At 41.2% G+C, this 23,118-nt stretch overlaps 1 protein-coding gene across 1 annotated transcript in view; it reads left to right on the top strand.

Moving 5' to 3' along the window:
* The window catches only part of LOC117530552 (calcium-activated potassium channel subunit alpha-1-like), a gene marked incomplete at its 3' end in the record, with an annotated part of 158,068 nt that overhangs the window by 116,945 nt on the left and 18,005 nt on the right, over window positions 1–23,118 (top strand). The window contains exons 20-25 of the mRNA XM_034193446.1: window positions 2,516–2,740; window positions 3,326–3,518; window positions 4,300–4,413; window positions 11,316–11,408; window positions 18,154–18,284; window positions 22,307–22,501. Of these exons, the coding sequence (XP_034049337.1) occupies window positions 2,516–2,740; window positions 3,326–3,518; window positions 4,300–4,413; window positions 11,316–11,408; window positions 18,154–18,284; window positions 22,307–22,501 (951 nt within the window). The remainder of the gene's footprint in view (window positions 1–2,515; window positions 2,741–3,325; window positions 3,519–4,299; window positions 4,414–11,315; window positions 11,409–18,153; window positions 18,285–22,306; window positions 22,502–23,118) is intronic.

Here is a 23,118-nt window from a genome sequence, read left to right as displayed (position 1 = left end):
TATACCAAAAGGTATACACAGTCAAATTTTGGTGCTTGTAACCAGATTTGAACAATTCCTCTGCAAATATTCTGTTATCTGCTGCACTAGTTTACACTGACATGTAGTGGGGGATTTGAACAATTTTTTTTTAAAAGCTTGCATTATGTGTGAAGAGATTACAATCTCACCCAAAAAATGATCCATTTGCCAACTTTTTCAGTTATTTATAATCAGGTAAGATTTTGCAGGGAAATTGCTGTACGTAGGATGAGGCCTATGCTTGTCCCCACGCGTTTTTCTCTATTTATTAGAGCTGCCACAACTACTTACACATACTACTTTGGGCTATTTATTTTAATTGCTTGAAAAAAATCTACGGGTGGCAAGTTGTGGTTTTGTGCTTGTTTTAAAAAGTAGTTTCAGTGTTATATGTTGATAACATGCTAATGTTAGGCCTTAACAGGCTATATCAATATAACAATATAGTTTTGTTTCTTGAAAACTGTGGATGCTTATTTGTGTTGCCAGACCTGGTAACACTTTACCAACAAGCAAACAAACAGTTTAATTGCTGAAGTCTGCCAAACAGTACTCAGACTGACATTGGGAAAAAACTTGAGTCAACATGGGCGCGGCTTTTACCAAGTGGGACAGTCCTTCATTTGGTTTTGGGGATGAAAACGATTCTGAGAGATAAGCTAATCGAACTGAACATGTGAATATAGGCTGATTTTGTGATTTTGTCAGCTCTAATTGGGTAATGTTAGCTTGTCTACTAGCACCAATCACTTGCTATCCAGCTATAACGTATTCTGAAAATTTTATGGTCAGTACAACAGCATGAGGGCCCATGACCATGTGGCATTATTTTGGGTTAGAAAACCTCTGGCGACATACATGTTTTAGCACTTTTAAAAAAAGTCCTGGAAGTTAGGTTTGTTTCTATAGCAACACCACACAACTAACAACAAGCTTACAATGCATTCATAACAGCACAACACTCACCATTAGCATTCAGAGTCCGTCCAATCTGCTCCCATAGGTCTCTATTGTTGTAGTTCTTCATCCATCGCTAGCCAAAGGCCAAAGGGGGATTATAGGGTGGCAGTTTTCATCCGTCCGTCCATTTGTCCCAAAAAAGGCATAAGCATTTTGACATAAACTCCTCTCATATTTTTAGGAAGAATTTTGTGAATTTTTGTGACACTTGGTACCACTTTTTGTTATAGATTGGCAATATGCATATTATCACATCGTTCGAGTTGGACCCATTTTTACCAGAATTATGGCCCTTGATTCACAAATCTGGACTCTTGTCAGTTTCATGAGTGGGTGTCTGCATTCTGAAATCAACTACTCTCACATTTTGCAGAACAATTTTGTTAAACTTGGTACAAGTCCTTGTTATAGGTTGGTAATACACATATTGTAATATCGCACAAGACTGACATATTTTAGCAGAGTTATGGCCCTTGATTAACAAATCTAGACTGTGACAATTTCATGAGTGGGTGTCTGCATTCTAAAATCAACTTCTCTCACATATTTGGGTGGAATTTTGGAAACCTGGTACAATTCCTTGTTATAGGTTGGTAATACACATATTGTAATATTGTACAAGACTGACATATTTTGGCAGAGTTATGACCTTTGATTAACAAATCCAGACTCCGACAATTTCATGAATGGGTGTCTGCATTCAGAAATCAACTTCTCTCATATATTTGGGTGGAATTTTGGGAAACCTGGTACAATTCCTTGTTATAGGTTGGTAATACACATATTGTAATATTGTACAAGACTGACATATTTTGGCAGAGTTATGACCTTTGATTAACAAATCTAGACTCCGACAATTTCATGAGTGGGTGTCTGCATTCTGAAATCAACTTCTCTCACATATTTGGGTGGAATTTTGGGAAACTTGGTACAATTCCTTGTTATAGGTTGGTAATACACATATTGTAATATTGTTCAAGACTCACATATTTTGGCAGAGTTATGACCTTTGATTAACAAATCTAGACTCCGACAATTTCATGAGTGGGTGTCTGCATTCTGAAATCAACTTCTCTCACATATTTGGGTGGAATTTTGGGAATCCTGGTACAATTCCTTGTTATAGGTTGGTAATACACATATTGTAATATTGTACAAGACTGACATATTTTGGCAGAGTTATGGCCCTTGATTAACAAGACTAAAGACTGACAGCTTCATGAGTTGGTGTCTGCATTCAGAAAGCAATTATCACATACCTAGAAAAGTTATCAAAATGTAGCAAGCACAAAGCAGCATTTGCCAGTGGGGATACTGTGCTCTCAGAACGGTCTTGTTGTGATATGTTGTACAGTTCTGTTCATACGCCTGTCTTCAGCACCACAAGAATGCTGCCATGTAAAATTGAGGGGTGAGGATTGGTTCTAATCTGAAACCTAACCACTAGATGTTGCTAAAAACTACATAATGCACTTAATAAAAATACCTTTCAAAAATATTTTTTTCATTCTATTTTTCTTCATTTCCCACGCAGACACGGAACGAGGCAGCCATGACGGTCCTGAGTGGTCATGTAGTTGTGTGTATCTTTGGAGACATGAAATCCGCACTGATCGGCCTCCGAAACTTTGTCATGCCCCTGAGAGCGAGCAACTTTCACTACCACGAGCTGAAGCACATCGTGTTTGTCGGCTCCCTGGAGTATCTGAAGCGCGAGTGGGAGACGCTTCACAATTTTCCAAAAGTTTCCATTCTTCCTGTGAGTTCTAAAAAATTATACAATGACATGTGATGAATGATTTGTTGAAATTTCAGAAGTGTAATTTAAAATGTGAAACATTACCATATTTTCTGGAGTATAAGTCGCACCTTTTTCTGTATTCCAGGCTCTCTAATTTGGATTTTTGTGCATTGCTGTAGTGTACTTTTTATAACTGGCATTTATTCTTTTATTGCTAGAGTTTATTTGGTTTTAGTGTTTGTTTGATAATAATTATTATTATAAATAACAAACTTCTGATTTTTTCGTATATAAGTCACACTGTTGTATAAGTTACAGTGTTTCAAAAACTAGTAATAAAGCCACGACTTATACACTGGAAAATATGGTCATTTGGTATTTCGATTAGCTAGGTGAGACAATGATGACGACAAATTTGTATAGCATTTTTGAAATCACTATGCTAGTAAAAATGACTGTAAAACCGAGATTTGATTGATTTTATTGCATAAAAAATCTTTCATGTATGTGTGGACTCGCTGCATTTTACAGCGTGCATGCCTAGGCTTTTCCAGTTTGCAGGAATTCAAACTAACAAACTCTCCCCTCCGTTTCACCTAAAAGGGCACACCGTTGAGTCGGGCAGATCTGAGGGCTGTCAACATCAACCTCTGCGACATGTGTGTCATTCTGTCAGCTAATCAGAACAATATTGATGACGCATCACTGCAGGACAAAGAATGCATTTTGGCGTCACTCAACATCAAGTCCATGCAGTTTGACGACAGCATCGGTGTCTTGCAGGCTAATTCCCAAGGTAAGGAGCGGCCTATCATCATTCGGCATGCCCGCCTGGAAGGGACAGGGCGCTGGCACACAGAATATCCTTCACCGAGTGTTGCCTGGCTGACCTGGTGTCACTGCATTTGACAGTAAACCTTACTGACTAGTCCTCAGGTTACTGTAACAACTGGTTTCTTCACAGATGCAGTAGGTGGCAACGAGCTCAGCACTGGCGCCGACTTTCCTTATTTAAAATTTTTGGACCCCTCAGTGATTCAGTTAATCTATAAACCTTATTGTGCATCATTCCTGAATATTTTATGTTCGCATTCAGCTCCAGAGTTGAGAATGACATCTTTAGAAACCTTTTGACCTGAGGAGAAAAATATTCCTGCCAATTTCATTATTCCATTAACACACACACACGCGGGCGCGCAACCTCCTGTTTGCCTAAGTCAGCAGGAAGTGACGGATGTCACAACAGAGTGCGTGTATAAAATGTACAGCATCACTGATTTCATGTGTTCATGTGCCAGTCTGAGTAATGCAAAGAATGTCAAATCAAATTCAGTCATCCATTACTTATTTCCCATTTTGTGGCTCCGTCGTGTGTGTACTTCGTTGATGGCCGTGGACGATGTACGCAGCGGTAACAAAACATTCACATTTATTATATATGAGCTAATGCGTGACCTCGTAGTAACACACTCAGCAGGACTGGATCAAATGTGCTGATGTGCCTGTTTGTAGCCGCGGATGAAATATTGACGATTATATCAACCGCTGTGCTGTGTGTTATACGTGTGTCCGTTTAGGCTTCACACCGCCGGGGATGGATAGATCCTCTCCTGAGAACAGTCCAGTCCACGGATTAGTAAGACAGACGTCCGTCACAACCGGAGCAAATATTCCCATCATAACAGAACTAGGTACCACAGCTACTCTACTCTCTCACTTTACTGCAGTACAAGATCTTTGTTCCCATTTTGATAGCGTAGTTCTAAATGGTGGAGTATTAGTGATAACTAAATATGATGGTTTGCGAGTGAAATCATTTTTAATTCTGTCACATCCATAAAGCTGTGCCTGCCTGAAAAATAATAATAATTAATGAAAATATTCAATAAATTACAAAAATAAAGTGACAAAGAAAAATTATAATAGTAACCTAGGCTAGCCTGGTGCTTATCTATATTCTGTCGTGCACCTAACTGGTGCTCATGCATGCTGAAAATAAATGATGTCCAGCAGAAAACATGGAGGGAACCACTTTTCCAACAATTTGTCATTAATGCCTTCATCCTGAGAAGTACTTCCACCCATGGTCTGTTGTACATAATTTATTTTTAGAAGTTTTTGTTTATTTTGTTCAATGATATGTTCATCATCAAACCTTTATTTAACCAGGATAAAAAAAAAACTCACTGAGATAAAAAAAAAAACACATCTCTTTTACAAGAGAGTCCTGGCAAGTGGCAGCAACGCAGTTACAAATAAATACAAAAACACTTAGAAATAAATGCATAGACACACTTTCACTCAACATAGTTAAACAACAATGTCATCATACAAACCTGGGTCCTAAATTAGTTTAAAAACAGTGAACAGTGATAAGTGATTAAAGTCAAGGCCTCAATGCAAAAAACACTGTGCCAGTCAAGTCAATCATTGGTACTGCAATTTGTCACATCCATGACACCAGGGAACCACCTTGGGTCTTGGCAGACAACCTGTCCATTTCCACATATTTAAAATAACCACCTATTTCTTTGGGCAGCGCAGTCTCGTTTGAGGGCGGGCGCTAAAGGGGTAAAATATGATGCAGTTTTGCTTCCGGGGACAGAAACAGAGTTTTCTCTGGATTTTTGGGAAAATTACACGCAATCAAAGTGAAAATGCAAAGAAAAAGTGACAATGCGGAAAGTGGACGTGTGTTGCGGTTTGTTTATGACCTGGAGCTCTAACATGTCGAGGCGGTTTTGCAGGCGAGAGGACATAGTTACTCTGATTAGCTGTGTAGGCTAACACTCACCGACACGACGTCTCCCATTCGCCTCGTCTTGCCTTCTCCACTGGAAACCGAAAAAACCTGCACTTTCGCATCTGCTTCGGTGATTGCAGTCGAAAACAAAACACTACACCATCTTCCCGTGTGAAGTTGTGTTGTGTATGTATTGCACAACAGGAGCGGTTGTCCCCATAAGTGGTCAAATCCCATGATATCACGCAGGGTTCAAACGAGACTGTGCTGCCCTATTGATAGATGGTCTAACTAAGAAAGTATTGCATCTTCTGACAATATGGTCACTGGCTACTTCATTTGGTACACCTTGCTCATATCAGATTAGAATCTTTTGCCATCAGCACTACCCTAGTTCTTTGTAACAGAGACTGAACAAGGTGCTCAAAACATTCCACTGCGGTTTCAGTCACAACATTGTACAGCTGTTACACCATTACAGTACCGCCACCAAATCAACAAGGCATTTTTACCTGGAGAACCTCCTCTTACTAGATGTTTCATAGTTTTTGGATTGTTCTCTGTACGTCCTAGAGATTGTTGTGCAAAGTAGACCAGGTAGTTTGTGAAAATTCACACCAGCATGCCATGCTACATTAAAATTCACCTCAATCACCTTTCTTACCCATTCTGATGTATGGTTTGAAATTCAGTATATAATGTTGACCATGTGTACGTGCCCTCCCCCCCCCCCCCCAAGTCTGTTTCTATCACTCTTATGTGAGTCACTATTGTGAGTTGAACAGGTGTATCTAATGAAGGGACCAGTGAGTGTATACCAGAGGTGGGACAAAGTCACCATCAAGTCACTCTCAAATCATGAATCTGCAAGTCCCAAGTCAAGTCTCAAGTCAGCTTGCAAACAATTGGTATACAAATAATGAATGTTTGAGTTCAATGGTACGAATATTTCATGAGGTGAAAGCTGGAACAAACTATTCAACGAGGCAAAGTCGAGTTGAATGGTTTGTTCCAGCTTTTACCAAATTAAATATTCGTTCCATTGAAAGAATGTAAAAACATTAATTATTTGTTTTATATAATGGCTAAAATAGATCCTTGTCATTTGATATTTTATTAATTTAGAAACAACAGAAAAGGGACTTACATTTTGGTGTTCCACTGCGTCTAAAGTCCAAATTGTGACGTGTAGTCCGGTGATACAGTGCACTGACTTCGGACATCCATTAAAAAAAAAAAAAGACTTTGTGTAGTTCCTCAGTCCAGCCAAAAATCACGTCAGCTTTTCAGCTTTTCATCTGAACAGCTCTTCATGCATCCAGACGGCTTACAGCGGAGTGGATTTTGTGTGTGTGTGTGTGTGTGTGTGTGTGTGTGTGTGTGTGTGTGTGTGTGTGTGTGTGTGTGTGTGTGTGGTCTCACTTGTTTTGTTGTCCCATGCTTGTGCACACCTGCGCTCACACAACCGGGTCAGCGCTTGTGTGTGTGTGTGCACTTCAAAATAAATAAATAAATAAAAATAATGTGTACATCCTCAGTGCAGTGAAAAAAAAATCACGTCAGCAATTAGACCAGCTTTTCATTCTAACTTCCTGCTGACAGCCTCCAGACAGCACAGTGGATTTGCTTTGCGTGTGCGTGTATATGTGTGTGTGTGTGTGTGTGTGTGTGTGTGTGTGTGTGTGTGTGTGTGTGTGTGCGTGCAATGGTACCAAACGTATGGAACCAAATTCGCACTCTAAATGGAACCAAACTGCACTCTAAATGCAATGCAACACAAATGGGATGAATAATCCATGTCATGTGACATACAAAGCACCAATCAAATGACAAGGATCCACTCAGCCGTTATATAATGGTCATTATAACTTGAGACTTAACTTGGAAATTGCTGATTCATGACTTCAGAGTGACTTGATGGTGACTTCGTCCCACCTCTGGTGTACACAGAACCACTCAAAAGTTTGGATTTATAATGAATGAATTTTTGTAACAGTAGAGCAGCTTACTGCTGATTTTAAACAGAATTGTTCAAATGATGATACAAGCATGACACTTGGCAAGAGCATTCATATTGGGGGTACTCTTCAAAATTAACTGATGAACTAAACAAAAAAAATCATACGAACATTTTTACATTTTTCTGGGTTTTTATATTAAAAAAGCAAAAAGTTTAATATATTAACATTTACATAGGTATGTACGAGGTCTATTAGATAATAAACCGACCTTTTTATTTTTTTTTAACTATATGGATTTGAATGACGTGCGATTACACCAATCATGCTTGAACCCTCGTGCGCATGCGTGAGTTTTTTCACGCGTATCGGTGACGTCATTTCCCTGTGGGCAGGCCTTGAGTAAGATGTGGTCCCACCCTCTCGGCTGAATTCCTTTGTTTCACACGCTGCTCGAGACGGCGCGCGTTGCTTTATCAACATTTTTTCTGGACCTGTGAGGAATATACGAGTGGACACTATTCGAGAAATTAAGCTGGTTTTCGGTGAAAAGTTTAACGGCTGATGAGAGATATGGAGTGTTTCTGTCGGTGTAAGGACTTCCCACGGAGCGGGACGTCGCGCAGCACTTCCAGGCGCCGTCGTCGGCCTGTTTCGACCTGAAAATTAATGACCTAATTTAAGGCTTAATTCACCCAGGACGTCATGAGAGAACAGAGAAGATTCAGAAGAGGCCGGCATGAGGACTTTATGCGGACATTCCACTGTTTAAGGACATTTTTTAATGAAAGACGTGCGCGCAAATTCGCCGAGTCGTTTCCGTGATGACTCGGCAAATCTGTGTGCGCCGCAACAGGAAAAACACCTCCGTGTTGAAAACCATTTGTAAAATTCAGGCGGCTTTTGATGCCTTTCAACAAGTGAGTAACTGAGAAATTGTTTAACAGCTTGGGCATGTTCCAACTTGCCCGTTAAGGTTTCCAACGGAGGTGTTTTTCCTGTCGCGACCCCCCGCGGTCGGGTCCGGCCCGACATGCGACTCTGCCCACACGTTCTTTCATTACAAAATGTCTGTTAACAATCGAATGTCCGAATAAACTCCTCATGCCGACTTCTTCTGAAAGTTCTCTGTTCTCTGACGACTTACTGGGTCAACAGAGCCTGAAATGTGGAAGTTTTCAACTTGAAACGGCGAGACGCTGCCGCCTCGAAGTGCAGATCGCCGTCAGGCACCGTGGGCCGTCCTTACGGCGACACTACCAGACCAAAATCTCTCATCAGTTGTTAAAATTTTTACCGAAAACCAGCTGAATTTATCGAATGGTGTCCACTCAGTTGTGTCTTACAGTTTTGAAAAAATTTTGATCAAACAAAGCAGCAGTCTCTGAGCCATTCCTAAACAATGAAAAGATCGACGAGAGGGTGGGCGACTCCTCACTCAAAGACTGCCCACAGGCGAATGACGTAACCAACAGGCGTGAAAAAACTCTTGCATGCCCACGAGGGTTCAAGCATGTCTGATGTAATCACACGTGATTCAAATCCATATGGTTTTTGAAAAAAATAATAAGGTTGGATACTTTTGTAATAGACCTCGTAATTAATTAGTGATTGAACAGTGAAACACTTGAAATGGCATATGCTAAAATGTATATCACAAGTATCCATCCACTACATTTATTGTATTTTATATTGTAACAACTAATGTGTTGCCTGTGGGGATCCATGGGCTTTAGATTAGTGTTCATAAAATAGGTAACTGACATTTTTCAAGGCTGGTATTAAACTGTGCAAAAGTTTCTATAATGAATTGGAATGGCATGTGAGTCCAGAACCTTAGACCTCAACAGTTTTTTGAAGAACTCAACTCTTTTATTTCCTGTTAAATACTATATATATATATATATATATGTGTGTGTGTGTGTGTGTGTGTATGTATGTGTGTATATATAAAATATACAATAAAATTTATTATACAATATACATCTTTTTACTTTAAATTTGTTAATAGTAAGATATAAGAGGATTATACAGTTTCTAGAAGTGTTTTATTCAACTTCCATGTTCTAGTGTTACAAAAATAAAATAAAATAAAAAAAAACAATATATGATAATATCAAATTGCAATACATGTAGAATTACATTGAAGAATACCAGTCAATATGTATCGTATTATTGCAACCTTAATATAAACATACATGTAATTTGTGAGGTATTGTATTCTATTTCAAAATAGTTCCTGGTCTAATTTTAGACTGAATTTGAGACTGTATTAGCAGTATTGTGACCATACAGTGGAGGAAATAAGTATGTGATCCCTCACTTATTTTGAAAGTTTGCACACTGACAAACAAAACAGTCTATGATTTTTACGGTAGCTTTATTTTAACATTGATGGAAAGAATATCAAAAAGAAAATCGAGAAAATTACATGGAATGAAAAATCAAAACCAATTTGCATTTCATTGAGGGAAATAAGTAGTTGATCCCCTACCAACGATGAACAATGCTGGCTCCCACAGACCATTGACATACTCCTAATCTCAGTCAAGTCGCTACCTACATGAGAGATACCTGTCCCAAATTGTCACCTGTATAAAAATCCACCTGCCCACAGACTCAGTGACACTCCTACATCTCCACCATGAGCAAGACCAAAGAGCCAAAGAGATGTCAGGGACAAAATTGTTGACCTACACAAGGCTGGGATGGGCTACAAAACCATAAGTAAGAAGCTGAATGAGAAGGTGACAACTGTTGCTGCAATTATTCGGAAGTGGAAGAAGTACAACATGATTGTCAATTGACCTGGGGTCTCCATGCAAGATATTACCTCATGGGGTCTTAATGATCATGAGTAAGGTTAGAGATCAGCCTAGAACTACACAGGGGGACCACAGTCACCAATAAAACCATTGGTTTTACACTGAGATGCAATGGTTTAAAATCCTGCAGTGTGTGCAAAGTCCCTCTGCTCAAGAAGGTTCACATCCATGCCCACCTCACGTTTGCCAATGAACATATTAATGACTCCAAGAGAGACTGGGAGAAGGTGCTGTTGTCAGATGAGACCAAAATCGAGCTCTTTGGCCTCAACTCAACTCGACGTGTTTGGAGGAAGAGAAATGCTGAATATGACCCCAAGAACACCATCCCCACTGTCAAGCATGGCGGTGGAAGCATTATGCTTTGGGGGTGTTTCTCTTCTAAGGGGACAGGTCGGCTTCACCACATCGATGGGAAGATGAACGGGGTCAAGTATTGCAAAATCTTGGGTGACAATGTCCTTGCCTCCGCCAGGACACTGAAAATAGGTTGTGGACGGGTCTTCCAGCATGACAACGACCCAAAACATACAGCCAAGGTAACAAAGGAGTGGCTCCATAAGAAGCACATCAGGGTCATGGAATGGCCTCGCCAGTCTCTTGACCTTAATCCTATAGAAAATCTATGGAGAGAGCTGAAGCTTCGAGTTTCCAAATGCCAACCTCAAAACCTCCATGATTTGGAGATGATCTGCAGAGAGGAGTGGACTAAAATTAATCCTGAAGTGTGTGCCAACAAGGGTTTTGCCACCAAGTATTACATCATGTTTTGTTTGGCGGGTCAAATACTTATTTCCCTCAATGAAATGCAAATTAATTTTTATTTTTCATTTCATACTTATTTCCTCCACTGTATCTACAAACCAACATTTTCTCTCAAAATATTGGAAATCTCAGATTTGTTTCCCCAAAACTACATTGTAAACAGATTTGAAGACATGAGTTGTGAAATTTCATTCTCTCAGCAGTTTATTCATGTGTTAGTCCTCATAGTGGAGTTTGTTAAATGTTGCTTTTTCCCTTTTTTGACATCCTCCAGTAATTGTTTTTCTTTAACACTTGTCTAGCACCTTTAGCAAAACCAGGCAAAAAAGTGCCTGTGATTTCACTGAGTCAGGACAAAAGCAGTGGGACCAACATACAAATGATAACTGAGCTGGGTAAGAAGCATCTCTTCCTCAACTGCTTCTGGCTCCATATCAACTTTTTTTTTCGCCCCTTTGTTTCTCTCACTGCACTTTTGCAGCTCGGGTCATTCCCGCAGCATCACTTTGAGCACATTTTTCCCTTCGTTCTGGCTGAAATTGCCTGTCTTCTTTTAGCCTCTTTATCTCAAAGCCATTTTTTCTCCACTTTTGCTTTTTTTTTTTGAGAATTACGAGACCTTTTGATCTACCAGAAATCCTCATGGCTGTTTGCGGATCATTGTCTGTCAAATCACTTTCTCTGGCCTGTGCCCGCTTTCATCTGTTGATTTGACTGACGTTTATTTCTGTCCTCACAGAAGTAGCACTCCTCAAACTAAATTTTACATCGTTACTTTCTTCTCTGAGCTACTGCATGTGTTTTAGTGCTCAAAAACATCTTCAAAGAAGGTTCCGGGGGCAATAAGATAATTTTATTTGTTTTGACACACAAGTAGAAGTAATTGGAACTTCTGTCTTGGATTTACAAGACAAACAGCGACATTTTGGTGTTACGGATATTGACCTCAGGAGGACTTGGAATCGTGGTCTGCAGCTTTGACAATATGCATGGTGTCATGAGAGTGCATGGATGGCCTGGATATGGACTGTGGCAGAGGCAAGTCGGCTTCAAGGCCAAAAGCAAAAACTAACGCAGATTCTTTATATCATTACCGCCAAGCATGTCTACTTTATCCACTGAGAGGCAAAGTAGGCAGTTCCACAAAATCACAATGGTATTGTAATATTCACAGTATTGGAAACTTTAAAGCTACAGTGTGAAGGATTTAGTGTTTATTAGCATAAATGGAATGTAGCATTACAACAATTTGGTCATTAGCATGTGTTTACATATAACAATGAATCAACATATATTCATGATCTTAATATGAGTCCTTCTCAGCCACATGGGGTGTGCAGCCAGTACACTGTGAGTGCCAGTCCCAAGCCTGGATGAATGAGTAGGATTGCCTCAGGAAGGGCATCCGGCATAAAACAAGCCAATCAATCAATAAATTTAAAATAAAAATCATGCAGAGTACCAATCGAATTTCCATACTGGATCATTTGAGGCCTAGGATAACAACAACCACCAACGGTGCCGTTGCCCAACAGGGTGCCGGCGGAAATTGGGCTACTGATGGGCAAAGAGGAAGAAGAGGAGGATAATGTGTCCACAGACAGCGGGAGAAGAGGAAAAGTAGACAGGTGGAAGTGAGAGTCAGGACTTTGAATGTTGGCAGCATGACTGGAAAAGGGAGAGAGCTGGCTGATATGATGGAGAGGAGAAAGGTAGACAGTGTGTGTAAGAGACCAAATGGAAGAGAAGTAAGAGCAGGAGCATCAGCGGTGAGTTCAAGTTGGTGTACCATGGTGAGGATAGGAAGAGAAATGGTGTTGAGGTCATTTTAAAGGAAGAGTATGTTAAGAGTGTGTTGCAGGTTAAGCGAGTGTCTGACAGGGTGATGAGTGTGAAGTTGGAAATTGAAGAAGTGATGATGAATATCATCAGTGCATATGCCCCACAGGTAGGTTGAGAGAAGAAGGAGAAAGAAGATTTCTGGAGTGAGTTAGATGAGGTAGTAGAGAGTGAACCCAAGCATGAAAGAGTGGTGATAGGAGTGGACTTCAGTGGGCATGTTGGTGAGGGAACAGAGGTTCTAAGGAAGTAATGAGTAGATATGGTATCAAGGACAGGAATGTGGAAGGGCAGATGGTAGTTGATTTTGCATAAAGGATGGAAATGACTGTAGGGAATACCTACTTTAAGAAAAAGGAGGAGCACAGGGTAACATATATGAGTGGAGGAAGATGCACACAGGTGGACTACATTCTTTGTAGGAGATGCAAACTAAAAGAAATCAGAGACTGCAAGGTGGTGGCAGGACAGAGTGTACCTAGACAGCATAGGATGGTGGATTGTAGGATGACTTTAGAAGTAAAGAAGAAGAAGAAGAAGAGAGCGAGAGCTCAATAAAGGATCAGATGGTGGAAGTTGAAGGAGGAAGACTGTTGTGTGAAATTCAGTGAGCAGGTGAGAGAGGCACTGGATGGAGGGGAAGCAATTTTAGGCAATTGGAAAAGTACTGCAGATGTGAGGGAGACAGCTAGGAAGGTACTGGGTGTGACATCTGGACAGCGGAAGGAAGGCAAGGAGACTCGGTGGTGGAACAAAGATGTCCAGGAAAGCATAAGGAGAAAAAAGTTGGTAAAAAAGAATTGGGATAATCAGAGAGATGCCGAAAGTAGATGGGAGTACAAGAAGATGCGTTGTAAGGTGAAAAGAGAAGTGGCAAAAGCTATGGAAAAGGCATATAGCGAGCTGTACAAGAAGTTGAATAGTAAGAAAGGAGGAGATCGCATTGTTAGCTTATCATGTTCGCAGCATTCGCGCGGCATGTCATACACAGGTCGGACATATCATGCCACAGCACAATATGCTGCATGAAATCATCACCTGTGTCGCACCGTGGCTGAATAGCGCGATTGAGGCAGCCTTCACACCAGCGGCCGAAAGACGGCAAGTGCCCTGTGAGTGCCCATTTGACCCCTTCTTGGCCGGTGTCAGCCTAAGCCCAGGTGCCACCCATGAACATCTAACACCACTCGCGAGGCACTTAGAAAAGGCGGGACTATTCATGCAACCGGCATGATAGTAGAGTGCAGGCGACCACACTTGACCTGACTGTGCAACTGACCCCACAATGTCTAAGTGCCCCACAAGTGTGCTGTTACCAAGCAACACATGTCATGCAAGTGTGGCGCTCCCCCCCATGAACCAATATTGTCAGGTGCGGCTGAGGTCGCTGGAGTGCGATCATGGTCCATTGCAGCAAGCATCTGGACGACAGTCGACCGCTGTGCACTCGCAACTCAGCTGGAGGACATATGCCGTGCCATGAACAACATGAACAACACTCCACACAATGCACATGTGTGGGTGGGCTCTCATCCTGTCATTACATAATTACGTACAGACAAGATCACATGGGGACCGGTCAGCCATGTCTGAGTGCACACAGCACGGTGCGAACTTTCAAAGGATTCAAAGGATTCAAAAGAATTTTATTGTCATATGCACAAAAGAACATGTTCCCTGCACAATGAAATGTGTCTACTGCATTTAACCCATCCTAATTGCCAGTTAGGAGCAGAAGTTGCCATTAGGCGCCCGGGGACCAGCTCCAGATGTACATCCCTGCCTTGGTCAACAGCAGGGCTGAGCAAACCAAGACCGACCCATAACAAACGACACACACATAACACACAACACACATAGGCCGGCCCGGTACATAAACACATATAAAAAGCACACACGAGGGAAGAAAGAGAAAAAAAACCCTCATAGCCGCTGCGTTACACAGCAGCAATGAGGAAAAAACCCCCCATCAACACAGAAAAACAATAATCACACAGACAAAGATGCAGGACGACAACCAAGATTTGAAGGTCCAGTTTATCAGAACACTCCAGAGGCAGCCTATTAGGCGCCGTCAACGGCCTTGTCCAACAATCCTGGAAGGGGGAGGGGCTCAGCCCTGAGCAGTCCACTGTCCACAGTCAACGTCAGAACTGGAGAAGCTGAGGGGAGGGGGATGACCAGGGAGGCTAATTGACCTTCCACCACGCAAATTGTCGTCCACATGACAGACAGAAAGAGTAGAAGATATATAAAACATGGGGAAAGGTATGAACATGAATGTTTCTGTGTAGGCTCTCAGTTGTCCAGGTGGTTTCCATAGTAGTATGAACATGAACTCATTCATGTGTGATCGCTTTGCACATAGCACTCAGCTGATCGCTGGCCAGCAAGTCAATGCTGGTCATGACAGTGGCTCAGTGCACACGACGTGTTAAATTAAAAACAGAGATAACACAGCCAGGACAAATATATAAATAAATACTATAATAAGTACATGCATAATTACATAACAAACACATAAAAGAAATAATCACATAACAAAGGAACACAGAGTGACACTTTGATCTGTGAGCTGATCGCAAAAGTGGGCGTGTCTGTGACCACAGCAGCTGTTGGGATCTGTGGACCTGCAAGTCACAGGTGAACACATACCGTGTTATGATGGACATCACCTTACAACACTCCACCGTGAGGGGCGTGCATGTGCATGCTGTTCTCACGTGGAAATACTTGTACATAGAAACAAATATCGCCTTTGCAACGGGCAGCAGCAAACACATCTGCGCACACAACATCAGCTCCATGTGATCATGTGAACACTCAAATGGGGATCAGACTATCACATCCACCACGTGAGTTATGGGCCATATGACGCACTGTCCTTCGGTGCGCCGCTCGCTGGACACCTAGACATGCAGTGCTGGCTGATATGTTCAAGATATGAGCGCACGGCTTCATTCATGTCAATCCATCAGCGTGTGTATGTGCATGACCATGGGTCATGTGCAGAGAGGAACAAGAGGATGATACCTGTATCGTCCACTCTTCATAACAGGAATTAATTATTAGAAACTGCGATGTTTTCTTTCTTTTTTTTTTTTTTACAGTGACAACAGATTCATGACCAGCACCATGACCGTGTTACATTTAAACAGTACATTCATTGTTCCTACGATGTTCTGAATCTGTGCTTTGCATTATTGTGGGTTTCCATATATTTGTTGATTTATGTGAATATGTCCAGCATCTAATTGCTCCGCTGCTGTGGGAGCGTAATGTGGTGCCACGTGGTCCACGTGCTCGCATTGTGTTCGTGCACGCACACGAGCATGCACAAAACCATCGCCGCAGTATCATTCACGCCTGTCCAACCGTTTGTGCCTCCCGACAGCAGGTGGAATTGTTCATGGTTGCCCAATTTGTTTTTATTGCAGCTTTTCAGCCAGTTCCTGCTTTTTTTGCTGAAATTTGTGTTATGTGTGAAGGGGCCCTTACACGAGGAACGAGCCCCTCATTAACAACCAATGATGGCATTAGTTTTTTAAATCAATATTGGACTGATTAAAATAGTTTCTGTATCGAGTGATGAACCAAAACATTAACACTAGAGCTCAGGTTTTATTCACCCAGAATTTTCCTTTTAAGAGCAGCTATGGCTCAGTAATGAAGTTCCCCTATAACCAGTCGGATTTGATTCCTAATTGTACGATGTGTCATTAAGCAAAACACTGAGCCGACGTAACCTTGAGATTACTTCTTCTCAACCTTTGAAGGAATTGGAGAAAGTGGGAGACAAATATATTTTAGTTTTAATTAGCAAAATTTTGTGAAACAGGGTCAATAATGGATTGCTAGAATGTAACTTCTTCATTTTATAGCCTTTCAAGCCGACCAAAATTGAACAAAATTTCAAATTTCAGTAAAGTTCTTTTTTCACGTCAACACATACAGTACAATATTTTACAATTTTGCATATAATATGTTAAATTCTTTATTAAATATGTCATATCTGTCGCATTGAGTGCTAATCATTTTAAATTGTTAAACTCATTATATTAAGTGCAGCCATGTATTCAAGAAGAAGAAAAAAAAACATTATTATTAATTATTAGTTGTAATTATTGTTTTATTTCAAACATTTTCTCAGGAGAAATAATTATTTACTCAAATGTTGAAAAGATCAAAATATTTTTGTCATCTCCTTAATTCTCTCATTTGCATTTTATTGGAAAAAAATACACACACTCTGCATACATGATATTGAAAACCATAAAAGGCATCTTTTGAAAATTTCAAAGAAGAATGCATTTGGCATATTTTTAGCAGCTATCAGTATTTTTTTTCTTTTTTTTTTTGTTTTTTGTTAAATTGAATGTCAGATATGATAATTAGTATGTGATTAGTAATGATATTTAGTGTTCTATTTAGCATTAGTATTTAAAGGCAAAACATTTATATCATCAAAGATGAAAACATTTATTTCATCAGCATAAAATTTTGGTTGATGAGGTCACGTTGAAAGGCTAGAAAATCAAGAATCTATGCAATATTGATTGCTATCATGTTGAAATGGACTCTAGAGGTATATAGCTTTCAGAAATACGTAGTAAGCATTTGGTCCTCCGAGTGGGTCCAAGCCAAATTAAGTGGGTTTGGAACCAAACACTGTCTATGGTGCAGTCACACTTTTGCCATGTAACAGCAAGACAAAAGACCTTTGAGTACAACGCTACTCACTCTTTACATGATGTAGGCATTGGATGTGAAAATCATAACCACCAACCAGTTACACTTGTGTTACGCTGTGCACTGCTTTGCACCAAGTGAAAGATGGTGCCCGAAATCACTACAACTGCAGATTAGTGTGATTCATGAATGAATCATGTTTCATGAAACTTTGTGAAAGATTCTAGCCTAACCTGGGAAGCACATTGAGACTTGTGTTTGGTTTAAGAGAAACAGGCCATGGCAGGAACTTTAAAAGCCTTTTTTTAAAATTAATGCAATGTATTTCAGGGCTTGGCGGAGATATACACTATATGAGTGCTTTTCTTAGTAGAAACAATTTGCCTCTTAAATGGAATGGGGAACAAACAAGTTAAGTTAATGATTCTAATGCAGTCCATATCTACAGCTACAACTCTTGTGCACAGCCATTGTACTTTTATTTGCTCCTCTTCACAACTCAAATGCACGATTTGCCTGTTTTATTGCTTAAGCATGCAATCCAAGTTTTGAACTCTACTTTCTGTGCAAATCTGCAAGCAGTAGTTGTAATGTCAGCGTTTTGTCCCATAGTGAACGACTCGAACGTTCAGTTCCTGGACCAAGACGATGACGATGACCCGGACACGGAGCTATACCTCACTCAGCCGTTTGCCTGTGGGACGGCCTTTGCAGTCAGTGTGCTGGATTCATTGATGAGTGCTGTAAGTCATCATTCATTCAACATTCTAATTACACAATCACGTGATTTTGTATGGCCATATGTTTGATCACCGGTGAGCATTGAGCTGGTAATGAAATGGTGGGCTACTAACCATAGATGCAGGGCCGATCATCAACCATAGGGCACAACAATAAAAAGTTGTTGTTGTTATTATCACTGGCATCACACAAGCACAAAGAAACCATGTTGTAATTTCTCCTGGTTTGTTATGCAATATACAGCCCCTTAAAAAGAACCATATCAATATTTTCCTCAGTTTGAATTTATTGAAAGTCGCGTTGAAACCAGGCCCAGGTCCCCACAGATGGGCTCCATCTTGTGAAGGGACCACGAACATGGCTTGGTCAACAGTTTTATACAATACAATGTGGGCGTTACATTGGGTGTGTTTTAGTTTCACAGTCCTAATGGTACCCCCACAGACAGGGGGAGCCCTCCCTTTATCTCAAACGTACGCATGCGTGATGGAAGTGAAACTTAACTCTTATGACGAACCAGGTTGCGGACACTTCCAAACAGGTAACAAAAGCAAATACTTGATAACTAACATAAAACAAGGAATTAGCACAGATATTATCCAACAATATCCACGATCACTCATCAAATAAAGAACATCCATTTACCCCTCAGATTAGCTACAATTGAGGCTGACCGGCAGTTTGCATTTGTCGCTTGATGGGAGTTCCCGGGGTGTGGTCAGGTCATGGTTACAGTACTTATTGTTACTGTGCACATTGTTTTATGATAGATTCCAAAAGGTCGGAAACGACATGTTCCTGATGAGCTTGTACTCCATGCTTGACTGCTTGGGTGGCAAGGTGGATTAGTGGTTAGCACTAGTGCCTCACAGTCAGTGGTGGGCACAGCTAACCAAAAACTTAGCTTCCATAACCGTTAATCTGCTAACTAAAAACTTAACTTTTATAAAGATAAACCGATAAATTCCTAAAAAAAATTTAGTGGAAGTTACAGATAAAAGCTAAACCAATAACTTTCAGTATTGACTTCATTACACGAGCAGGGGCGGTGGCCAAGTGGTTAATGCACTTGGTTTCAGTTCAGAAGGCTCTGGGTTCAAATCCCACCCCTGCCACATTTCTCCATGTAATGTGGAGTTGCGTCAGGAAGGGCATCCGGCGTAAAACCTGTGCCAATTCAACAATTTGCTGTGGCGACCCCAAGTGCAAACAAGGGAGCAGCCGAGGGGACTTACTGTTGACTTCATTACACTGGCAGCTACTGAAGCAAAGAGTCAATGCTTCTGTCTCAGATCAGCCTTCTCTCAGTAAAAGAGACTTGGTGACCAGAGACAAAACAGGAAGAAAAAAAGATAATGCTTTGCTTCATCAAAACTTTTTCTGAAAGTGTGAGAGACAGCCAAGTGGAAACCATTTGGAAAATTCAGATGGCTTTCGGTGAAGATCTTATGGGGATCACACAGATTATGGACAATTACAACTGGATTAAAGACGGCCCACAGCGGTGGATGGTGCACCGCGCACCAAGCGGCGATCGACAGGCTCAAACGACCAGATCAATTCCAAAGTGAACGGGACATCATCTGACTACCAGAGAAATGGCAAGACAGCTGGACATAGCACTTTTTCGGCATATTCCACTGTTACAGGAGTTTTTGTAATGGAAAGAGGAGCTAAGAAATTCACCATGGAGCCGCTCATGGCGCGGGACGAAAGCACCTCTGTGTTGGTCTCACAGGACAAGCCCTAACATGCCCAGCTCTTGCACCATTCGGAAGATTCAGACGGCTTTCGTGGCTTTTCAGTTCGTGTGACTATCCGAGAAATTGTGGACGAGCTGGACATGCCACAACATGTCCTGTGAGTCTTCATCACGGCGTTGCTTTGGTTCTGTGCCCTGCGCCTCCGTCCCGACGCGTGAATTCCCCCGCTTTTCTAACAGACCTCGTGTATATATATATATATATATATATAATGGCAATAAAGGCTCTATTATATTCTATTCAATTCTATTGACGCAACCAAAGTTCGATTGATTGTTTCAGTACAAAGTGTTGCACAGTGACGTTCCTGTCTCGTTAGTTAGCTTGTTAATTTCATTTCATTTATTCCTTCATTTGACAGGGACAATGCAATCAACATAGATTGAGCGATGTCTGCGACTGATGCGATGCACAAAGACTTTATAGCTTCAACTAATTCACAACTCTTTGTCCCTGTAAGAGACTAATGTATAATAGTAATGTCTAATGTCTCTCTCTGTAAAGTACCTCAGAAGTAATTTGGTTACAAGAACAGCATTTTAAGATTTATAAGTCTTTATTTCTTATTCATGTTTACAAAATATAAGACAAAAAAAAATGTTAAATACATTAGGTCTATACAGAAATACAGCTGCCTCAGAGCCGTCATGGGTTAGTTTGTTCGAGCAATCAACCAACCTACATCATGCTGTTGTTGTCAGGCAGGAGGTCTGACGGGAGGCATGGTTATACCACATTATAAAAAAGGCACTGTTCTCGACATTACCAAGTAGCAGGCAGATAATGACATCATCGGCCTGTCTTTGGCGAACTTTTCTAGAGTATCTGTAACAATGCAAAGTACTGGTAACCTCCAGGGAATACGCTAGTAAGTGATAACAATGGTATTAATGTATATATTAGGATGTCATTTGGATTTTTGTGGAAAAACCAGATGTTGTCTGGGACCAATATGAAAAATGCAGTCATCTTGTGTATTGATATCAGGTAACATTAGGTCCGGTCTGAGAGCATGTGCTGGTGTAGCGTGTCGCCACATCTAACACACTAAAGAACCACCTTAGGTTGGGGATGGCAATCACTCAGACAGACAACCGGTCTATCCTCACTTGTCGAAAGTAACCATCTGTCTGCTGCAGTCAGGTGAACCATGGACATCCATTTGCCATTCTCCAGTTGTCAGGGTCATCAACACTGAGGCAGATGCATGCTGGATCATTCCCAGAGAAACGTGCCACATGGCCAGAATGTTGTCGTTGATATTCCTTCACTATGGAAGGGTTACTCCACATCTGAGCCTCCCTAAGTGACTGTCTGACACAATGACACGATGTCATACCAATAGGACCCAAGGATCCTTCAACGAGACCTAACACTAAAGTTATCCAGTTATCAACCAAGACCCTAAAGACTTGGATCCTCACTCTCTTACAAAGGTATCAACATCACCAAATGCTTCTTTGTCCAGTGATCTCATGACTCCATCCAGGACAATTTTTATAATTCATTCAATTTACTGAACCTGCTTATTCCAGGTAAAGGTCATGGGGGAAGCTGATCACTGGGCATGAGGTGAGGTACACGCTTGACAGGCCAAGACTCTATCACAAGACTGATACATATGGACAGGCAGACCTTCTTGGTGTGAGGCAACAGTCCTAACCACAAAGCCAACATGCTGCCCCTATTTAAATATCTAGTCACTCTGATCCTGATGAAACAACTCGTGACTCAGCTGGAAGTTGTTTGAGGTGCGATGGGTTCATTTGTCGGCCTTTCAGTTTGAGTGAAAAGAACAAATCTGCCTGTGAGTGGCGCTGCAGTGGAGCCAAAGACACTGTGAGCTAACTGGCCGCCCTCATCCATCACTGTAGCCAATAATACTGTGACCAAATGACGTAGACAAAAGAATACACAGCCAACAAAAAGACCAGACACATAAACTTCAATGTCCATCTCAACAACTGGCACATGTGCCCAGATCTGACCTATCCTCACCCAGTGTAGTCTTTTTGCTCTTGTGTTAGAGGTTTAAAATAATAATTGTTTGTGTGTGTATTTTGAACCTGTCTGTGACGGCAGTCAGCGTAACCTGCAGTAATTGGATTCTCCTGTCTTTTCACTCAACGTGCTGAGCAATGTGACGTGACAGAACAGGGCGAGATCACGGCGCTCACATTGGTCCGCACTTTGAGTGCTTCAGTTGTGACTTTGGTGGCGTTTACTTCAAGATTTTCCCCCCTCTACCTTCATTCCTTCAGACATACTTCAATGATAATATCCTCACCTTGATCCGGACACTGGTAACAGGAGGGGCGACACCAGAGCTAGAAGGGCTGCTGGCAGAGGAGAATGCGCTACGAGGCGGGTACAGCACGCCGCAGACCCTGGCTAACAGGGACAGGTGTCGAGTAGCACAGCTGGCCCTGTACGACGGGCCTTTTGCTGACCTCGGGGTAAGTGACTGGTGCTGTCACCCAAAGGTGTAGCTTGTCTTTGTCTGCTTCTGGGAGCTGGCTTTGGTGAAAGGAGTCAAACTAAGAAGGATGGATGAAATGCAAACAGATAAGATACTGCACCTAACCTCAAACACCTCCCAGAACCCACACATGCACAGACACACATGGGTATTTCCATTTGTCTCTTTTAGAATGGGGATGGAAATTCAACCTTGACCTCTGACTGTATCACTAACCAATCCTAATTTAAAACAAATCACTTCTTCCACCTGTAGGCCCAACGAACCTGCCAACGTGTTCAACATCAGATTCCCTGCTACAAGAGAATTCAGCTTTGATGGTGTCTATTGTATAAATAATTGTAGATCAACGAGAAAAAAAATGTTTAGGTTTTGATCTGAGAGGCAAACAAGTGGTCATACATTTAACATATTCTACTGGTTGTTTGTAATATTTAGATATTTTACAGCTGTACATCTATATAATAATAGCCAAGTGGCCTCTGTGTGCGTGCGTTTGTGCATCCGTGTGTATGGGTTTGATCACAGAGTTGTTTGATATGTTTATGTATTTTGGGTCAAGTATAAATGCTGCGAAAACCGAAAGTTGATAGG

Source organism: Thalassophryne amazonica, chromosome 18 (genome assembly GCF_902500255.1).
Source record: "Thalassophryne amazonica chromosome 18, fThaAma1.1, whole genome shotgun sequence".
Lineage (NCBI taxonomy): Eukaryota > Metazoa > Chordata > Actinopteri > Batrachoidiformes > Batrachoididae > Thalassophryne > Thalassophryne amazonica.
The sequence above is the reverse complement of the archived record's forward strand: the minus strand, read 5'-3'. Positions and strand labels throughout refer to the sequence as shown.